This window comes from Berkeleyomyces rouxiae (genome assembly GCF_048999995.1).
Source record: "Berkeleyomyces rouxiae strain 22BRR77 chromosome Unknown BrBRR77_ptg000005l, whole genome shotgun sequence".
NCBI classification, from domain to species: Eukaryota; Fungi; Ascomycota; class Sordariomycetes; order Microascales; family Ceratocystidaceae; genus Berkeleyomyces; species Berkeleyomyces rouxiae.
Window position 1 is genome coordinate 1,392,340 of NW_027396495.1, and position 21,828 is coordinate 1,414,167.

Genomic DNA, 21,828 nt, shown 5'->3' on the forward strand with positions numbered 1-21,828 from the left:
CTTGAAGGTCTTTGCTGCGAGCATACAGGATATCAACAAAGCATTGGAAAAGTTGGCCCGAGAGAACGAGCCTGTTACTGTAACGATCTATGGATCGAGGTAGGCTCAGGCTCCGCCCTCACCGCCGTTTACACCGCCGTCCACACCGCCTTGCATACCGCCGTTACTCACCGCCTGCCAAACCCGTGTGCACACCGCCGTTGTCAAGGGTACGCGTCATGCCTCTACCGCGTGTATATAGATAGTGTTGTTTCCGCCCGTTTTCTTGTACATTAGTCTTTTCTCTTTATCTGTTTCTTAATTTATTTCTGCTGTTCTAAAAGCGTTCTCCTTTAGACCGTAAAGCCTTACAATAGAAACAGATCTTTCTTCGTCCTCTCGACCCCGTTCCCTGTCCTCGTTCCTCGACCTCGTTTCTTGTCCTCGTTCCTCGACCTCGTTTCTTGTCCTCGCCCCTCGACTACGTTCCTTGAACCAGACTCTGTTCCCACCTTGTCCCCTCGTCCAACGCCAATTACCTCCGTTCCCAACGTTCCTGTGACCGTCACATGTCCTACCGCGTCCCCCCTCAAGACCCTGATTCTGACTCTGACGCTGCTTCTCAAAACTCTGTCTTCTTTGACCCCGCTTCGCCTCCCGCAACCATGTCCAACCCCACTGTCCCCGGCCCGAGCAACGCAGGCCCCTCCATGCAAGACTTGTTCCAAGCCCTCCAGACCATGCGTGAGGAAAATGAACGTGCGCAGCAACAACTGCGCGCAGACAACGAACGCGCACAGCTACAACTGCGCGAAGAGTTCTCCCGCGCGCAACAACAGCGGGACCAGGAGATCGCCAATCTCCAGGCCTTTGCCCGCGCTGCCACTGCCTCCCCTGCTCCCCCCGTTCTTGCTACTCCGTCCGTCCCCGTTGCCACAGCTGACGCCTTTGTCAAACGCCCCAAGCCCAAGATTCCCGATATTCCCCTGTTCAGCGGCAAGAGAGCCGAGTACCGCGTTTGGGCCATGTACGCCCGCCAAAAGATCGCGCGTGACGGTCCCTCCATCGGTGACGATGGGGACCAGTACACATATCTTTTTGCCCGCATGTCCACCGAAGCCCAGAACCTTGTTGCTGTTTACTTTGCCCGTGGCCTTGAGATGGGCTACACCGCTGCCACTTTCCTCGCATACCTGGACAGAATGTTCATCGACCCGTATGCTGCCGAGCGCGCCTCCACGCAACTCCAGAACCTCCGCCAGCGGGATAACGAGCCGTTCGCTCTTTTCCTGCCCAAGTTCGAGAAGTTGCTCGGCGAAGCTGGTACTGACTCCGACCGTGCCAGCATCTCTATCCTGCGCACCGCCCTCTGTCCAGAACTGCGTCGGGCCATGGCGAACCCGAGGACGGATTACACCTACGAGGATTACAAGTCCGAGTTGTTTACCGTCTCTTCCAAGCTGGAGGAATGCAACGTCCTCGAGCGTTCTTCCAGCAGGATAACCCCGTCCTTCCCTGCCAACCCTGCACCTGTCCGCCACCCCGACGCCATGGACTGGACCCCCACCATCACCACCACGGCCCTGAAGCCATTGACCGACGAGGAGCGCGAGCGCCTTCGCCGCAACCGCGCCTGCTTCCGCTGCCGCCAGACTGGCCATCTGCGCCAGAACTGCCCGCTAAACTTTGCTCCTACTACCACTGTCTGTTGGGGTTGCACCCTTAAGGACCGACGGAAGCCCGACACCAACACTAACGGCGTATCCTCGAAGGACTAGTCCGGCGCTGGTACGGCAAAACTAATGCCAGACCAGAACCAAGACTAACGGCACTTCCTAGAGGAACTAGTTGTCGTCGCCGCCGATCGTCGGTTGCCTCCCTTTCCAACAGGATAAATAGTCGCATTGTTTCTACACCATTTAGAGAGTTTAGTTTTGTTCTTCAATTCGAGATCTTTGTCCCTCTGTGTCCCTTTCTGTGAAGATCCAGCTTAGCGTAATCACACCTTAACATCATCTCGAATTCTCAAACCCCCCTTTCCCTTTTCCTTTTTTTTTTTTTTTATTTTTCCTTAAGTCACTCTTATCTTTCCTTTTTTTTTACTTTACCGCCGACCCGACGAGGGATCGAGATATATTTTTACTTTTCTTTTACTTTGCCATTTGAATATCCACAGCGGCCAAACCCTATGGCCCCAAACTATTTTGCACCCTCTGACGACGATTCTTCCTTCCACCACAGCTTCCGAGAAGACAGCATACTACCAGAAGTCCCCGGTGAGCCAGAGGTTTTCCACGAAGCAACAATGGCTCACAATAACGAAATGCAGGGACTCCCCAACTCCGCCCCCGCGACCCCAGTGGTTGTGCGAAACACCTCCTCCGACCTCCGCCCGGTCCGTTATGACCATACGCGGCCTGATCTCTACCCAACGTACCGGTCATACGTGGAGATGAAGTACCGCTACGACCACAGTCACTTCAACGGCGCAGGAGGGTTCATTCTGCACTGTTACGGTCTGTTAGCCGACAATGCCTTGCTCCAGGCACAGACCTACATTGCCCGCATGAGCCGCGATCCATCGTTGGAGAACGTGGATAAGTTCCTGGAATTCTTGGACAGCTGCTTCGAGGACACCTCAGCTTCCCGTCGTGCACTCTTGGAGCTGCACACCCTCAAATGCCGAGGTGCCTCTGCTCCGGAACATTTGGCTCGGGTCAGTCGGTTGATGCAGATCGCTGGCTGCTATAGACTGAGCCACGAAGAGCGCATAATGAATCTGAGGCGCACCCTCCCCGGGCAAGTGATGTCTGCCCTGGCTGGTTTCCCAGACCCCCCAACCTACGAACAATACGCACAACAGGTGCTTAATGCCTGGCAAAAACTCGACGAGTGTCGGCATGCCCACCCTCCGAGGAACCCTGCCCGGACGTCCCAGTTCCGCAATGTCCCGGCACAACACTCCCCTGATGCCATGGACTGGGCGCCCACCCATAACAGTGCCCCCCGTCGTGCCAAGTGGGTCTCCAAGGAAGAACTCCAGTCACGAAGAGCCAGAGGACTGTGCCTCCGTTGTGGCGCTGGTGGCCACATGTCCCCTAACTGCCCATTCGAGCGTGCCCGCCCCCCGGTACAACAGAGTGTTCGCGCAGCCACGAACCTCCCTCCTCCTGTACTCGAAGAAGAGGGCGAAGAATATTACGAGACCGCCGAGGAGGACTCGGGAAACTGATCGCCTCTGCCCCAAGTCGTGGTCAGAGGCCCAAGCAGGTTTTCAAAGACGACAAGGCTGCTGTGAAGGAATGGGAAGAGTTGAATAGATCTATTACCAACACATCAATTCAATTAGATGCAGTGATCAACAACACTTGTCCCGTGATTGCATTGATTGACACCGGTAGCGCTTCCCCCTCTATGATCAGCAGTGACCTTGTAAAGAAATGGAAACTTGATACGCTTTTCAGTTCGCGTCCCAGAACGCTGGTACCATTTAATTCAAAGAGTACCGTCACGGTTGACCGACTAGCCGTGTTTAAAATTGACATATCGGGCCACATAGAAAAACATGTGGCGTGGGTAGTACCAAAATTAGCCGAAGACATCCTGATCGGATACCCATGGCTCAAGAAACAAGGGGCAAGGATAGACTGTGAAGCCGACACAGTTAGATTTAAATCCGGCATTGTCGCTCGAGGAAAGGCGACGACAAACCATACCTTCCGCTCTACCATGGTACGAATAAACAGAGCGAGCACCTTCTTCCGCGCCGCCAAGAGAGATAAGCTGCGGGTTTTTGCAGCTTCAATCGAAGATATCAATAAAGCCTTGGCCCGTTTGGAGAAAGATAGAGTACCAGCCAACCCCAGAGAGTGGAAAAAGAAGATCCCAGCTTGGATCGAGCACGACAAGGTCAAGGTGTTTGATCCAGACGCACAATTTGCTAAAAAGATGCCTCCCCGCCGGCCTGGCCAGGATCATAGGATCGAGTTGACCGTGCCCGACGAAGAAGCTCCATGGGGCCCCCTTTATAGCATGACCAGAGAAGAACTCGTGGTTCTTCGCCAGACGCTTCTTTCATTGCTGGAAAAAGGCTACATTCGCCACAGCCAGTCCACTGCTGCTGCTCCCATCCTATTCGTGAAAAAGCCTGGTGGCGGCCTCCGCTTCTGTGTAGATTATCGTGCACTAAACGCGACTATGAAAAAGAATCGGTACCCACTCCCAAACATCAGCGAGACCCTAGCTAATGCTTCCAAAGCTAAGTGGTTTACGAAACTCGACGTTGTTTCCGCGTTTCATAACATCAGAATCGCCGAGGGAGATGAGTGGAAGACCGCTTTTCGAACGCGACAAGGCCTTTTTGAGTGGAACGTCATGCCTTTTGGTCTGGCCAACGCGCCTGCAGAGTTCCAAAGTTTTGTGAACAGTCTGCTACGCCCATACTTGGATGTGTGGTGCTCTGCCTACGTCGATGACATCTTGATTTATACCGACGGCACGTTAGAGGACCACTACGAGAAGGTCAACTTGGCTTTAGCAAAGGTTCTGGAGGGCCAACTGACAATCGACATTGATAAATGTGAGTTCGCGGTATCGAAAGTGAAGTACCTGGGATACATCCTTGAGCCCGGCAAGATTTCAACCGACCCAACCAAAGTCTCTGCAGTGTCGGACTGGCCAACGCCCAAGAAGGTCAGGGACGTTCGAGCCTTCCTCGGTCTATGCAATTTCTACCGCACCTTTGTCAGAAATTTCACTACTCTAGCGACTCCCTTGCTACAGTTGACAAAGAAAGACCAGGCCTTCCAGTGGGGCGAAAAGGAAGAAGAGTCCTTCCAGGCTCTAAAAGAAGCATTCACCTCGACCCCTGTCCTCTGCACGCACAATCCAGATCTGCCAACTGTTGTTGAGACAGACGCGTCTGGCTACTGTCTCGGTGCAGCGCTTCTACAGACGCAGCCCGATAGATCAACTAGGCCTTGTGCTTATTTCAGCCGCAAAATGACTGCCGCCGAATGCAACTACCCGATCCACGACAAAGAGCTGTTGGCTGTTGTCTGTGCCCTGAAGGAATGGCGTGGCGAACTCAAGGGCCTGAAGGAGACGTTTACCATCGTCTCAGATCATAAAAACTTGCTGCATTTTACCAAGTTGCAGCACTTGTCCGAACGCCAAGCTAGATGGTACCTGACCTTGAGCGAATACAACTGCACCATCGTCCACCGTCCTGGTAAACTCTCCCCTCTCCCAGATGCTCTCTCTCGCCGCGACACCCCAGACAACACGAATGACGCGCGCTACAACGACCGACTAGCCACTATCTTGCACCACGACGGTAACGGCCTGAAAGTTTTCTCGACACAAACCACCAACACGCCAGAAGCCCCTTCTACCCCCGAACTTCCGCCTGCCTTACGGGAACTCTGGTCTGATGCCTGTGCTGCCGATGATGAATACGCCATTATCCATAAAGCGTTGACAGATGGACTGTCACAGTGGCCCGAAACAATCAGACACAAGTTGAGAGTCAACATTTCCGACTGCTCTTTGGACGCCAAATCCGCTATTCGATTTCGGAATAAACTATGGGTACCTACTAACGAGCCATTGAGAACCGCCATCCTACAGAACATTCATGACTCGCCCATGATGCTGCACCCCGGAAAGAACGTCATGCAAGTCGAGCTGTCTAGAGAGTTTTTCTGGCCCCGCTACGTCGAAGATATCCGCCGTTTCTGCCGCAACTGTCAAATTTGTGGTAGTTCTAACATTCGTCGCGACAACAAGGACACCACCCTCAAAGCCTTGCCAATTCCCGACCAGCCTTGGGCCGAGATTGCCATCGACTTTATCGGACCTTTGGAACCAGCACAGAAAGGCGGCATCACCTACACCCACGTCCTAACTGTTATAGACCGTCTATCCAAGGGCGTCATCCTTATTCCCGCCGACGCCCTCGACATGGAATCTGTTGCAGATATGTTCTTCCACCACTTTTACCGACACCACGGCATGCCAAAATCTATTTTGTCTGACCGCGAATTTGTCAACGCAGCTTGGCGACACCTCTGCAAACGCCTAGAGATCGAAAGGCTAACCACAACAGCTTACCATCCGGCTACCAATGGAGCTGCAGAGAGGATGAACGCTGAGATCAAAGTCAAACTTGCCAAACTCAGCGCTGAAGGCCCCGCCTGGCTCAATCTACTGCCCATGGTCGAGTTCAGCATCAATGCCACCCCATCTTCTGCCACTAATGTTTCACCTTTCTTCTTGTCTCACGGCTACCACCCACGAGTCTTCGCCGCACCACCATTGCCTGTCGAACCCGACAATAACGGTCCACTCGGACAGGCTGAGAGGGTCATCCAACGCCTGAGAGACGCCCAGAAATGGGCCCACGCCAACCTTTCTCTGTCACGAGCGGAGATGGAGCAACGCGAGAATGAACACCGACGTCCTGCACCAGATTTTCCTACAGGCTCATACGTTTGGCTCACCCTACGCCCTGAACAACAAGGCTCAGGCCTCGGCAGGAAACTTAGAGCAAAATACCAATACTGCAAAGTGTTGGAACAAGTTACCCCTCACACTTATCGTCTTGAAGTACCGGGTACAACTGCTCACGACGTCTACCATGCCGATCGCCTTCGCTCAGCTGCCAACGACGCTTTCCCTTCCCAAAAGACTCACGACGATCGACCAGCACCTATGGAAGTCATCAATGGTGAAGAATACTGGGAGGTCGAAAAGATCCTAGGCGAACGCACTTCTAACGGTGTCAAGCAAGTCAAAGTCAAATGGAAAGGCTACGTCAGACCTGGCTGGGAACCAGTCGACCTTCTGGTCGATACCGACGCCTACAAACTATGGCTCAGCCAAAAAGGAACCAAAACGACGCGCAAAAGTCAGGTTCCATGCGAGTAATGAATAAAAAAAAAAGACGCGCAAAAGGAGGAAGAGAGGCTGATGTTGGGGTTGCACCCTTAAGGACCGACGGAAGCCCGACACCAACACTAACGGCATTCAAAAAAAAACTTTTGCAAAAATGGCCAAATCGACAGAAAAACTCACCAAAACGACTCTGAGCAACAGCTCAATTGATTCCAAGACTAGTTCGAGCAGTGCATCGAACAAAATAGACAAGAAACCGACCGCGCGCGATGAAACGCGCCGCACGACGCGCCTGGGGCTGAGTTTTGCCCAGATGGCGAGCCAGGAACCGCGTTCCGACGACGACGAGCTGCTGCGTTCACCGTCGCAGCATGCGCCCGTCACCTCATCGATGAAAGTCGATGCAGGTGTTGAAGATGCGCCGGTGGTTGAGATTCCCTCGACACCCGACTCGCGCGACTCGGACGCGACAACGCCGACGCCTAATGCACTGGATGGGAACCTGTTCGTGTTCAGCCAGGCTCAGCGCGATGAGAACGACACCAACAACACCAACAACACCAACAACAACAACAACGACCAGACGATTCCGGCGAAGCGCGCCCGAGAGATTGCTCTCATGTTGGAGCGCAAGCGCCGGCGCGACGAGCAGAACGCCGCCATCATGAACGAGGTCTTCCTTGTTCTAGAACGACTCAAGGAGTCAGCCTCCGAGGCCCAGCTGATGCGCATCCTGCGCCAGTTTGGCAACGAGTGCGGGCTCGTCGTAATGTCGCGCCACGACCACAAAACGCTGGTTGAGATGGAAGTCTCAAAGGCTGCCCGCCCCAAGCCAGCACACGAGGCTGCAGCCGTGGCTGCGTACAGCGAGGCTGCGACACAGACACCTGAGGTGCCAGCCGCGCCTTCTGTCCTGGGCAGTGAGCCCTGTGCCAGCAAAAAAAACGCCACCCCTGCGCCTAAGGCCAATAAGCGCAGACGCCGCGGCAAAAAGGCCAAAAAAAATGCTGCGACCGCCGCAACCGCCACAACCGCCGCCACTGACCAGGCTGATGCTATGGTCATCGACACCGCTGGCGACCAGTCCAGCACACCCGACACCACTACCTCGACCACCACCTCGACCGCCACTACTACTACCGATGACGCCGCCGCGCCTCCCGCCCCGGACACGGCTATGGCTGATGCCGACGCGCCCACTGAGTCCCCCGACACGTGGACCGTAGTCGCCAAGCGCGCCCAGAAGAAGGCTGCCGACAAAACCACGACCCCCGCCCCCAACACGACCACCACCACGACCACCACGACTGCCCCTCGCGAGAAAACGGCCGTCGTTATTGTCACCACACCCGAGTCGAGAGCCAGCGCGCTGCCCCAGCGACGCGTGCGCGACGCGGTGAACCGCCTTCTTGGCAAGACTGCAGTGTCTGCGGTCCAGCGCACCAAGGCGGGCAACATCTTGCTGCACGCTGTGGACAGTGAGGCCGTCAGATTGATGACCTCCAATCTGCAGCGCGTGGTCAAGGAGCTGTCCTGCTTTGGCGCCTGCGAGTTCACGCGCGCCACATCTCCCGGCTCCAGAACACACAAGTCGTCAAAGCTCTGCTTTGTCATCCACGGTGTGCCGATTGAAGACGGTTTCGACAGTCTCAAGGAGCTGCCCAAGGACATGGCGGACTTCAACGGCGTCAAGATCTCCGACTCGCTGCGCTGGCTTGTGGTCCCTGCCAAGGGTAAGCAGGCTGGCTCGGTGGTCGTTGAGGCCCTGACCCAGGCTGACTACGACAAGTGTGTCGGCAAAAACGTCAACGTTGGCGGCGCTATTGTCCCAGCAGTGCCCTACGTTGACCGCAAATCTACGACAGACGGCCCCCCTCGCCTATGAAAGAGGGCCCTACGGCCGGACAACGTCTACGCATCCTTCAGCACAACGTGCACAAAATGAAGGCTGTTCATGAGACAATACTTGAGGCTGCTGCAACCGGAAAGGCGGACATTGTCTGCATCCAGGAGCCTTATACCATAAAACTCAAAGCTGGGTATAGAACATTGACGCAGCCGGGCTTCACCCTGGTTGTGCCGTTTAATGTTAGGAATCTCGAGGCCATGCCTTTGCGCCCGCGGGTCTTGACCTACGTCCGCCAAGGCCTGCCGTTTTCTGTGCTGTTCGAGTTTGGCGATGCTGAGAGTGATATTCAGACCCTGCGCATCCTTGCGTCGGAGCCGTTTTCGCTTCTCAATGTCTACAACGAACGCCAGCTGACTGTGCAGCCTGTCCCCGAGACCCAACCCCGGCCCTATACCATTGAGCGCACCAATCTTTTATCGCGCAATATTGACACCAGTACTTTGCTTCTCGGCGACTTCAATCTCCATCACCATTGGTGGAATTCCCAGCGAGAGCATCCCCACGAACCACGAGCTGACTCTTTTGCTAACTGGCTGATGTCGCAGAATGCCACCCTGATTGTCGACGACGACTACGTTGAACGCAACGGCGGCACATACGTCAACAGCAGCACGACCTCGGTGATCGACCTCGCATTTTCCCTGCGGTCTCGACCGGGCCTGTTTACGAACTGGAGGTATCTTCAGGAGACGGGCTCCGATCACCGGGCCATCAGTTTTGATTACGTCAGCACCACCACACCCAAAACCCTAACACGTAACCCGGCGTTCAACACCAAGACGGCCGACTGGTCGCTGTTTCGCAAGGAATGGCTGGCTGGCCAGGCCGACCTTGAGCTTCAGCTGTCCCTGGCAGAGATTTCTGCAGACGGTGACGCAATGGCGCGACTGCTTTCCGAGGCCCTGCAATCTGCTTGTCAGAGGTGCATGTCAGTGAAGAGGCACAGTGCCCGCGCAAAGCCATGGTGGACGCCCGAGCTACAATCACAACGTCAGGCCGCATCGCGCGCAGAGAGAAGATACAGACGAGGCAGGCTGTCGCTGGTTGAGTTTCATTCGACTCGCAACAAGTACACCCATGCTGTCGAAGATGCTAAGTCTACTCACTGGACTACCTTTCTTTCTGACGCTGACAACGAAAAGGTCTACACAGCCTGGAAATACACCAAGCCAGCTACGGCGAGTTACTTCCCCCCCATCCAGGGGCCAGACGGGTTAGCCAATACCCCCGAGGAGAAGGAAAAGGCTTTCCTGACGCTACTGGGTGCTACGTCTAGCGCAGGTGTCGACCCCCGACCTGACGTTGCCGATACACACGACCCCCATCACGACCCCCATCACGACACCCCCCCGAACGACACCGACCGAAGCATATACCCCTGGCCTGACCTTACAGACCACGAGATCAAGGAGGCAATCATGTCCGCCAACGCCAAGAAGGCCCCCGGGCCCGACGGCATGAACGCCAAGATCATCCAGATCGCCTTTGAGGCCCATCCCGCGCCCTTTCTCTCCGTCTACAAAGCCCTGTCTCGCCTCGGAATACACCCCACACTCTGGAAGCAAGCTACTGGGATTGTGCTCGCGAAAGACGGAAAGGCTGATTATTCAGTCGTAAAGTCCTACCGCATCATCTCACTGCTCAACTGTCTAGGCAAAGTGCTCGAGAAAGTCTTTGCGACCCGCTTAGGGTACCTCGCTAATTGCCATGACAGCTCGCTTCTAGACGACACTCAACTGGGAGGCCGCAAACAGCGTTCAGCCATGGACGCCGCTCTCGTATACGTCAGCCACCTGCAGAAGGTCAAGGAGATGAAGCTCGTTCCAAGCACTCTCTTCCTTGACGTCAAGGGCGCTTTCGACCACGTGTCAAAGCCCTGCTTGATGCGCAGCTTACGTGAGCTCGGTCTTCCCCTGGTGTTCCGAAAATGGGTTGCTTCGTTCCTCCAGGACCGTACTGTCGGCCTGCACATCGAGGGTCAGCCGTTTCCGATGACCCCGGTTAACATCGGCATCCCCCAAGGTTCCCCCATCAGTCCTCTACTCTTCCTGTTGTATGCTCGGCATATAGTGGCTCGGGTGGCCGGCGACACACCACAACTTCAGCTGTCGTATATAGACGACTTCAGCGTAACCGTGGCGTCCAAAAGCCCGAGGCGTTCAGCGGCGCTTCTCGAAGAACTCGTGACGGAGCTGCGGGCCAAGGCTCGTGACTACGGCATTGAGTTTGAAGAGAGCAAAACTGAGCTCATCCACTACACCGATGCTGCAAAGTGGGCCTCCCAAACTGTCCGAGTAGGTGATGTCACTGTGCGTCCCCAAAAGATGGTCAAGTGGCTAGGTTTCCATTTCGACAACAGACTTTCGTTTAAACAGCACGTCCAGGCACGGACCCAAAAGGCTGAGATCGCGTTCCGCGGCTTGCTTCGGCTCGCTTCGAACACGCGTGGACTGTCCATCGCGGCACTCCGTCAGCTCTACATCTCCTGTGTGGGTACCGTCGCCGATTACGGATCAATTCTCTGGTATGACCCGTCAAAACCCCAGCTCAGTCTGCAAAGGGTATACCAGAAACTGCAAAGCCAAGCTGCCGCCCGTATCCTAGGTACATTCCGCGGTTCACCAACACGCGCCGTCGAAGTCGAGGCCGGCCTCCCGCCCCCCTCTATTCGATTCGCCAAAGCACGCATGGCCTACGCCGCTCGCACTCTCCGCCTCCAACGCAACCATCCCGTCCGTGTTGCGTCCCAACCCGACAAGGACGAGCTTGCCCCCGATGACTCAGACCTGCCTCTCCTGGGGCATAACATGAGTGTCAAGACTCGACTCGGCTGCATCATGCGCGAGTTGAAGCCATTGGTGGCAGGCATGTGGAGACGAGAACGTCGCCGACAGGAGTGGGATAGTCCCTGGCAGCCGCCACTGACCGACCGCATCTCCATCGTCGTCGACCCTGGACCCAAGGAGGACGCTGCCGTCAGGCATGCCCAGTTCTTGTCAAGACTTCCGAACGATGCCGTCACCGTGTATACGGACGGCTCCAAAGAAGGCTCCAGGTGCTCGCTTGCAGCGTGCGTGGTCGATACCAAAACCGGTGAAATCAAAACGAAAGTCAGTCATCGACTGCAAGATGTGGAGGTTGCAGACTGCGAGAGCGCCGCCATCGTGGAGGCACTCACGCTCCTCGCCAAAACAGAAAAAATAACAAAGCAAGCTCGCCCCTGCTATGTGTTTGTCGACAGCCAAGCTGCCATTGCGCGGCTCCGCAAGCACGGCCACTTCGCGTGGCAGGCCCGCCGCGTCCTAGGTACATTCACGTCGCCAGTCACGGTGATGTGGTGTCCCGGGCACATGGGCATAGTGGGGAACGAGATTGCAGACGCGGTTGCACGCCAGGCTCTCGAGAGTGATGATGAACGCAAGTTCAGCTCACTGGGCAGTGTCTTCGCCAGGGTTAGGAGGTTTACCATGGACAAGTGGGAGACTCTCTGGGCTTTTGAGCGAGACACCGCCGCTGGTCCCTCCCACGGCTCGCACTACCTGCGTACCATCGGTGGTGATCCAGTTCTCCGTGCTAAGGCGCCCAAGGTTTCCGGACCAAGATGGCTAACCTCGGCGTACTTCCAGATGAAGGTGGGTAAAGGCAACTTGTTGCCCTACCTGCTGCTCATCAAGAAGACGGACTCGGACCGGTGCCGCCGTTGTCAAGAACATGAAAGCGAGAGCGTTGAGCATGTGCTGCTGCACTGCGCCGCATTTTCTGCAGAGCGTCAAGAGATGGCCATGGCATTGAGTCCTCAGTCGCTAGATCTTCCGACGCTTTTCAATACGAATAACGGAACCGAGGTGCTGCTGAAGTTTGTTCGCAAGACGGGTTTTTGCACGAAGGCCTGGGTAAAAGGTGTGGGGAGAAGAGAAAGTAGTGGTGGGAGGAGAGTGGAGGAAGTTGAGGAGTGAGGAGGAGTTGGTGCTTGTGTCTTTGGACAAATTACTGTGTCGACCACGACGTATTTCCTTTGTCGTTGATTTTTGCTGGAGTTTGGATGTTGTTTTATTGTACCTTGCTATGTGTAGATTTACTGCACCTCGCCATAACCCTATCAGGTTCCATGCGAGTAATGAATAAAAAAAAAAAAAAAAAAACACTAACGGCGTATCCTCGAAGGACTAGTCCGGCGCTGGTACGGCAAAACTAATGCCAGACCAGAACCAAGACTAACGGCACTTCCTAGAGGAACTAGTTGTCGTCGCCGCCGATCGTCGGTTGCCTCCCTTTCCAACAGGATAAATAGTCGCATTGTTTCTACACCATTTAGAGAGTTTAGTTTTGTTCTTCAATTCGAGATCTTTGTCCCTCTGTGTCCCTTTCTGTGAAGATCCAGCTTAGCGTAATCACACCTTAACACTGTCCCTGTCCGCTCCGCCAACCTTTACCAGCCTGCTATGCCGACCCCGGCTCTGCCTCTGCCTCTGCCTCTGCCCGCGCCTGCGCCCACGCCCGTGCCCCGCGACATGTCGGGAAATGGAGAGCTCTAGGCGAACGTCGCCGTCTAGAGCCCCAAGGAGAGAAGATCGCTCGGGAGGAAATGGGGGCTAGGGGTACTTATATAGATGTTGTTCTAAATAAAACTTGTTCTACCTCTGCCTTCGTCGACTCCGGTTGCCTGTGTCTTGCCACTGTCTCTCCGCGCACCGCTACCCGCGCCCACGCTGCCATCCTGCCCATCTGCCCTCGTCCAATTGCTCAAGTAGTTGATGACCGAAATCCACCCGTCATAGACCAAGTTGCTGTCTTCGATCTTGGTCTCGGAGGATTGGACGAGAAACTTTACGCCTACATCGTCCCCGGTCAGTCTGAAGACCTCATCCTGGGTCAAGGCTGGATTGCCAAGCACGACGCTTCCCTCCGCCCTGCCCAGAACGAAGTCTTCATCCGCTTGCCCACTCCCCTTCGTCTTACCAACTGTACTGCCAATCCCGATGTCCTCCCTGTTACTGCCCACGCCGTCCGCGCCTTTCACCTCAGAGCCCGCCGTTCTCACAATGTCCGCATCTTCTCCGCCACTCTTCACGACATTGAGAAGGCCCTCAAGGCCAAAATTTACACCGACCCCCGCGCCAACTGTCCCGAGTGGCTCCTTCCTGTCATCGACGCTTTCGACAGGAAGAAAGCTTCCGAGCTCCCCCCGAACCGCCCTGGCATTGATACAGAGATCCGCCTTAAACCAGGCTTGTCCCCGCCCTCGTGCCCTCTGTACTCAATGAGCCGAGAAGAACTGCTGCTGCTCCGGAAAACTCTCTACGACTTGCTCGACGCTGGCTTTATCCGAGCCAGTAGTGCTGAGGGAGGTGCTCCTGTCATCTTCGTGAAGAAACCTGGTGGTGGTCTTCGTTTTTGCGTAGACTACCGTGCCCTGAACAGCGTCACAGAGAAGGATGGTTACCCGTTACCACTGATCAACGACACCCTCCGTGACATCGCTGCCGCCAAGTACGTCTCCAAGGTCGATGTAATCTCCGCGTTCCACCGTCTCCGCCTGAAAGAAGGTAGTGAAGCCTACACGGCCTTCCGCACCCATCTCGGCGCGTATGAATGGCTAGTCACCCCTTTCGGCCTCACTGGTGCTCCTGCTGCTTTCCAACGTTTTATCAATCATGTGCTCTCCCGCTGGCTCGGTATCTCCTGCTCTGCTTACCTCGACGATGTAGTGATCTACAGCTCTGACTCCCGCAAAGAACACCGTAACCTTGTCTGTCAGATCATCCGCGCTCTTGGAGATGCTGGCCTGCAACTTGATTGGGACAAAAGTGAATTCGAATCCCCGTCCATCAAGTACCTCGGCTTCATTGTTGAACCCGGCTCCGGCATCCGTGCAGACCCAGACAAAGTCAAAGCCATCCAGGAATGGGAGGCTCCCACGTCTGTCCGCGGAGTCCGTAGTTTTCTTGGGTTTGCCAACTTCTACCGCTGTTTTGTCCCCGAATACTCCACCGTCGCTGCTCCCCTGACTCTGCTGACCAAGAAGGACCAACCCTTCAAGTGGGAAGACGAACAACTCCGTTCGTTTGAAGCTTTGAAGAAGGCCCTTGTCTCTGCCCCGCTCCTTGCCACCTTTGACCCTGACCTCCCCACCATCGTTGAAGCCGATGCTTCCGGCTGGGCCCTGGGAGGTTCCCTCAGACAGCAAGGTGCTGATTCTCTTTGGCGTCCCGTTGCCTACTTCTCGCGAAAGCTTAGCCCAGCGGAAGTCAACTACCCTATCCACGATAAGGAAATGTTGGCCATCCACTCCTGCCTCCGCGCCTGGCGCTCCTACCTCGCTGGCATCCCGTTCGAAGTACACACCGACCACCAGAACCTTTTGTACTTCCAGAAGCAAAGAACCCTGTCAGAACGCCAACGCCGCTGGGCCCATGAATTGTCCGAGTTCGACTTTCGGTTAATTCATCGACCCGGCGTTACTCAAGTGACCTCCGATGCCCTTTCCCGCCGCGACCAAGACCTGCCCCAAGACCTCACCGATGAACGCCTCCAGTCCCGTGTCCACCAAGTTCTGCGCCCTGACGGGCCCGACTTCGTCATTGCCGCCGCTGTTTGGGCTAAAGAGCCTGACAAAGACCCCGAAGGAACCCTGACCCTCGACCACGCTGCCCTAGATGCCCCTTTTGCTGACCCGGAACTCCAGACCCTCTGGCACTCGGCACTCACCCATAACGAACGTTATTGGCAAGCGCGACAAGCTGTCCAAGAACAAGCCCGCTCGTTCCCCAACGAGTGGGGCCTTCCTTGGCAGATCAGCGAGTGTACCCTCGACTCCGCCACCCGTCTCCTCTGGCGTGACCGCCTGTGGATCCCGTACTACGAGCCCCTCCGCACTCGTATCATCCAGCAAGTCCACGACTCCACGCTCACCGGTCACCCTGGAGGATCAGCAACCCGTGATCTAGTCAGCCGCTCCTACGCTTGGCCTGGCCTCTCTGACGATGTCCGCCGCTTCGTTGGTAATTGCGACACTTGCGGTAAAAGCAAGATTTGGCGCGACCAGAAGCGTGGCCTCCTGAAGCCCCTGCCCGTCCCGGACCGTGCCTGGCAAGAACTCGCCATGGATTTCATCGTCGGTCTCCCTGAGTCCGAAGGCTGCACTACAATTTTGGGAATCACCGATCGGCTGTCGAAGAGTAAAATCTTGATACCGATGCAATCTTACACTGCCCCAGATGTTGCCAGAGCCTTTATAACCCATGTCTTTGCTCACCACGGCCTACCTCGCGCCATCACTTCCGACCGAGGCCCTCAGTTCACCGGTTTATTCTGGACAGAAGTCTGTCGCCAACTCTCCATCACCCGCCGCCTCTCCACCGCGTTTCACCCCGAGACCGACGGCGCCCAAGAGCGTTCCAACCAAGAGATCGAGACTTACCTTCGTGCCTTCACCGCTTTCCTGCAAGACGACTGGGCTGCACTTCTTCCCCAAGCCCAGGTCGCCCTGAACAACCGTACTGCTATTGCCACTGGCCTTTCCCCGTTTTTCTTTACCCACGGTTACAACATTGACCCCCTCGACTTGACTACCGACCACGAACCAGGCTCCACCGTCTCCCCCGCCACTGCCGGCCACAACTGGCTCGCCAAGCACCGCGACGCAACCGCGTTCGCCCAAGCCTCCATGGCTGTCGCCCTCGAAACACAGGAACGACATGCCAACCGGGGACGCCAGGCAGCGGAAGCTTTCAAAGTCGGCGACCGAGTCTACCTGCGTCTGCGCAACGTGCGCACCATCCGCCCCTCCAAGACACTCGACTGGCTTGCCTTGCCGTACCGCGTGATCCAAATCGTTGGCACACACGCCGTAAAACTCGACACGCCCACCGGTATCCACCCCGTCTTCCACGTGAGTCTTGTCCGCCGCGCCCGTGATGACCCTCTGCCTTCCCAAGTCCTAGCCAACCCGGAACCACCTGCAATCGCGCCCGAAGAAGCCTCCGGCGATTTAGTGGCTGGCGAGTATCTTGTCGACGAGATCCTACGACACAAGGTCGTCGACAAACGTCACAAAGTGCTCGTCCAGTGGACTGGATGGGCAGAGCCAACGTGGGAACCCTTGTCACACGTCAAAGACACAGCAGCGCTCGAGAGATACGAGCAGACCCACGAGTGCCCCTGGAAGTTGCCAGTAGTTCCCCGGAGGAGAGGGAGGAGGAGGCGATTGTAACGATCTATGGATCGAGGTAGGCTCAGGCTCCGCCCTCACCGCCGTTTACACCGCCGTCCACACCGCCTTGCATACCGCCGTTACTCACCGCCTGCCAAACCCGTGTGCACACCGCCGTTGTCAAGGGTACGCGTCATGCCTCTACCGCGTGTATATAGATAGTGTTGTTTCCGCCCGTTTTCTTGTACATTAGTCTTTTCTCTTTATCTGTTTCTTAATTTATTTCTGCTGTTCTAAAAGCGTTCTCCTTTAGACCGTAAAGCCTTACAGAAGGGGTTTCCAAACGATGCAACATGCTATGTCTAGGCGTAAATCGACCAGACGGAAACCCGCTTTTAATGTCACGTATGACCCTGTCTGAGCTAGGCACGGTAATCGACACGGTCAGTGGAAACTTCAAGTTTAAGACCATCGTTACAGAAGATGCAGAAACGTTCTGGCGCCATTGCAAGCACAAAGAACGGGTATATGTGATGAACGTAAGGCTAGACGCCTCAGGACAGGTACAAATAGGGATACCGAGATGTTTTTTTTTTTTTTTTTTTTTTTTATTCATTACTCGCATGGAACCTGACAGGGTTATGGCGAGGTGTATATTAATACTATACACGAATCAAGGTTTAACGGAATCTCAAACAAGCTAGCTACTACACATAATATACTCCAATCCCCTGGCAGGGAGGCAGTTACATCTAAGATCCCACAAATATAATCCCCAAGTTATGACAGAAAGGAAATACATGAATAGCTTTTGGTATGAATTTCCAACGAGCAGCACTAACCCCAAGTGCCCCAGTTAAGGTTGACTGCTCGTAGAAAATTGGCGTCACTGGTAGGAATCGAACCTACGACTTCTCGGTAGCCAACCGAAAAGCCTTGCCAGGTGCTATACCACTGCACCACAGCGACTACCGAGATGTTTGCAAGAATACAGAGACGTATTCTCAGAAGAAAAGGCCAAAGAGTTACCAATACTCGAAGGCGCTGTGCACGAAATAGAAATACAAAAGGGGGCGGAGATACCCAACGGTGGCATTTATCCGATCAACCCCAGACAGCAAGAAGCACTAAGGCAATACATCGAAGAAAATTTACTGTTAGGACGGATTAACCCATCCAGAAGTCCAGCGGGATCCCCAGTAATCTTCGTACCAAAGGCGGACGGTACGCTACGACTTTGCGTCGACTACCGAAAATTAAATGCTATCACAATCAGAAACCGGCATGCGTTGCCGCTGATGAAAGATATTGTGTCACAACTAAGCGAAGCTACAGTATTCTCGAAGATAGATTTACGAGATGCCTATCACAGGATCTCAATAAAACCCGAAGATCGCTGGTTGACGGCATTCAACTGCAAATATGGTCATTTTGAGTACACGGTGATGCCGTTTGGACTCAGTAATGCCCCAAGTACATTCCAAGCGTACATGAATAAGGCACTATCGGGCCTAATTGACCAGAGCGTGATAGTATATCTGGACGATATTTTGATTTATTCCCGCAACGAAGAAGAACATGAAGCGCACTTGCAACAAGTGGCCGAAAGGCTTCGGGAGTTTGGTCTGTATGCGAAAGAATCAAAGTGCGAATTCTTCAAGGAAGAATTAACGTTCCTAGGATTCATCATAGGAAAAAACGGTACCAAAATGTCTCCAGAACGGGTGAGAGTAATCCAGGAATGGCCTACCCCGAAGACGTACCACGACGTGCAGTCGTTCATTGGTTTCACCACGTTCTATCGTCGATTCATCAATGGATTTTCACGAATCGTAGCGCCCTTGACAGGATTACAGAAAGGAGCAGTCAACGGGAAAAAGAAAGGACGGGTGCCATGGACTGAGAAAGAGGACGGTGCGTTTGAGACACTAAAAAACCTGTTCCAAACCACCCCAATCTTAGCAAATTGGGATCCGAAAAGGCCATCCAGACTGGAAACGGATGCATCCCAAAAAGCACTTTCGGGAATACTGTCACAAGAACCAGAAGATAAAACCTGGCATCCAGTAGCATTTTGGTCCAGGAAATTAACGGACACAGAAACCCGGTGGACAACAGGACAACAGGAGTTGCTCGCTATAGTGGAAAGTCTAAAGAACTGGAGCTACATGCTGATAGGAGCAGACCACCCGGTAAAAGTGTTGACGGACCACCAAGCGTTAAAAGCAGTGGTAAATGCACCCGCGAGAGATTTACGGGGGAGAATAGCCCGATGGGTATTCGAGTTGTCAGAATTCGATTTCAGCATCGAACATCGTCCAGGAAAGACAAATCCGGCAGATCCATTGTCAAGAAGATCAGACTACATGGTAGGGGATATACCTACGCATGATACATTGATGTCGCTGGATCGACTGCTGAGTCTGGGGCTACAGAAAGCAAGGACAAACAAAAGGCAGCACCAGGACACGGAAGCCTCGCCAGAGCTCGAACCAACAAAACGGTACGAGAAGAGGGTGACGAAGGAAAGACCGCTGGGTTTTCCTTCAAGTTCACAGGCCGACAGAGCCAACATGGTGGAAGGAATAGCCACGCATGACACTACAGATGTTGCGGGTGAACTGCTGGGTCTAGGCCAGGGGCGGCCGAGGACTCACGAAAAGGCAGCATCCGAACACAGAAACCTCGCCAGAGCTCGAACAAACAAACCGCTTCGAGAAGAGGGTGACTTGAGATATACCGTGGGGTTTTCTTTGAAGTCACAAGCCACCGAAACCCGGAATGGCACCAAGCGCAGAAAACTCAATGATCAAGAGTCTGCGAGAGATGCAGGTCGCGAACTGATCTCAGGGGATAACCACAGGGATGGTTGTTACGAGGCAGGCATGTTTGCCTGGCCTTCAGAGCTATTCAGAGCGCGAATCAAGGCACTGCAGGCCCAAGATAAAGATTGCTTAGAGACCCTGAATAAGCTAAAGAAAGAGACCAACGTTGGTCACTTTCAATGCGATCAGGAGGGAATTTTGAGATTCAAGGGACGCCTTGTTATCCCAGAAATCACCCCGCTGATGTTGGAAATCGTTAAAGCGCACCACGAAGATGAGCGCGTAGGACACATGGGGAGCACCAAAACAGCCCAACTCATCAGAAGGAAGTTTTACTGGAAAAACTTAGATGAGTTTGTTCTAACATTTTGCAAAAAATGCATGAGATGTCAAGGGTCGAAGAAACCAAGACACAAAGCGTTCGGGTTGCTGAACCCGCTACCACTACCAGAACACCCATGGCAGGAAATCTCAGTGGATTTCGTCACAGGATTGCCAGAAAGTTTCAGTCAGAAGCTGGGAGAAGTATGTGACGCAGTATTGGTAATCGTGGATAGATTAACCAAAACATGCATCCTAGTGCCCACAAAAAAGACCCTAAATGCTGCGGAATTCGCCGGGATTTTATTCAGTGAAATAGAATGCAAATTTGGGTCGCCAGAGGGCATCGTGTCAGATAGGGACAAGTTGTTTACATCGAGATTCTGGAAAGAACTCTGCGAGTACAGAGACACACATAGAAGACTATCGACAGCATACCACCCGCAGACTGACGGGCAAACGGAAAGAATGAACCAGGAACTGGGCAAATACTTGAGGATATTTTGCTCAGGAGAGCCCACGCAGTGGGCAAACGTTTTGCGAGCAGCAGAGTTTGCCAGAAACATGCACATCAATGCAACTATTGGCGTGAGCCCATACGAGGCATTTTTTTTTTTTTTTTTATTCATTACTCGCATGGAACCTGACAGGGTTATGGCGAGGTGTATATTAATACTATACACGAATCAAGGTTTAACGGAATCTCAAACAAGCTAGCTACTACACATAATATACTCCAATCCCCTGGCAGGGAGGCAGTTACATCTAAGATCCCACAAATATAATCCCCAAGTTATGACAGAAAGGAAATACATGAATAGTTTTTGGTATGAATTTCCAACGAGCAGCACTAACCCCAAGTGCCCCAGTTAAGGTTGACTGCTCGTAGAAAATTGGCGTCACTGGTAGGAATCGAACCTACGACTTCTCGGTAGCCAACCGAAAAGCCTTGCCAGGTGCTATACCACTGCACCACAGCGACTAATATACGAGGCATTATACGGGTATCACCCCAGATTCATTGAGTACACTGAGCCCCTGAAGGAGCCCACGGTACAAGGTGTGGCAGAAAGGATCAGTAAGATTGCAGAGCTGCGAGCAAGCATCAAGAGAGCATGGAAACATGCAACAGCAAACCAAGCAAAACACTACAACAAGAACCGCTTGAATCAGGAATTCAAAGTCGGCGATTGGGTAGGACTAAGCACGCGGAATTTTAACTTCAAGAAGGGCGAGCGTAAACTCGCGCCCACGTTTATTCCAGTGAAGGTTCTGAAGCGCATTGGGGACATCGCGTACGAGGTTGATTTGCCGAAGAAGTACAAAAAGATGCACAATGTGGTCGGGGTAAACTTACTTGAACCATGGCATGGAGAGCCTAAAATCAAGGGTAAACTTCCGGAAATCTCAGAGGATCTCGAAGTATGGGAGGTCGAACAGATAACGGACCACAGGAAAGATGGTGAACAGACGTGGTACAGGATCAAGTGGAAAGGTTGGCCCGTGGAATACAACACGTGGGAACCAGAAGCCAACGTCAAAGACTCGCCAGACCTGCTCAAAGAATACAAGGACCGCAAGAAACATGCGAAATGGGAGGACTACCCAGTCAGATCATAGAACATATAGCTTGGTCACAACTTGCACAGCAGGAAAAGGAAATGCCGAGACAAGATACTACTGCAAGAGACCCCGAGAGAACAAAGCCATGTTCTAGGTTGCCAAACCCGAAGGAATAAATCATGAGG

The 21,828-nt window shown here is 53.9% G+C and overlaps 5 protein-coding genes across 5 annotated transcripts; all 5 read left to right on the forward strand.

Annotated features, from left to right (window-relative positions):
• Positions 1-548: 548 nt before the first annotated feature.
• On the forward strand, positions 549-1,757 carry BROUX77_005518 (uncharacterized protein; the record flags this gene model as incomplete). The annotated part of the gene is made up of 1 exon (XM_073750401.1): positions 549-1,757. The coding sequence occupies one exon, from the start codon at positions 549-551 to the stop codon at positions 1,755-1,757; it is 1,209 nt and encodes a 402-aa protein (XP_073604404.1).
• A 410-nt stretch (positions 1,758-2,167) lies between these two features.
• On the forward strand, positions 2,168-3,211 carry BROUX77_005519 (uncharacterized protein; the record flags this gene model as incomplete). Its single annotated transcript, XM_073750402.1, has 1 exon — positions 2,168-3,211. The coding sequence occupies one exon, from the start codon at positions 2,168-2,170 to the stop codon at positions 3,209-3,211; it is 1,044 nt and encodes a 347-aa protein (XP_073604405.1).
• Positions 3,212-3,708: 497 nt separating this feature from the next.
• BROUX77_005520 (uncharacterized protein) lies at positions 3,709-6,906 on the forward strand (the record flags this gene model as incomplete). Its single annotated transcript, XM_073750403.1, has 1 exon — positions 3,709-6,906. One exon carries the CDS (start codon positions 3,709-3,711, stop codon positions 6,904-6,906), a length of 3,198 nt encoding a protein of 1,065 aa, XP_073604406.1.
• A 121-nt stretch (positions 6,907-7,027) lies between these two features.
• BROUX77_005521 (uncharacterized protein) lies at positions 7,028-8,758 on the forward strand (the record flags this gene model as incomplete). The annotated part of the gene is made up of 1 exon (XM_073750404.1): positions 7,028-8,758. One exon carries the CDS (start codon positions 7,028-7,030, stop codon positions 8,756-8,758), a length of 1,731 nt encoding a protein of 576 aa, XP_073604407.1.
• A 56-nt stretch (positions 8,759-8,814) lies between these two features.
• BROUX77_005522 (uncharacterized protein) lies at positions 8,815-16,994 on the forward strand (the record flags this gene model as incomplete). Its single annotated transcript, XM_073750405.1, has 2 exons — positions 8,815-12,682; positions 13,219-16,994. 2 exons carry the CDS (start codon positions 8,815-8,817, stop codon positions 16,992-16,994), a joined length of 7,644 nt encoding a protein of 2,547 aa, XP_073604408.1.
• Between the last annotated feature and the right edge of the window lie 4,834 nt (positions 16,995-21,828).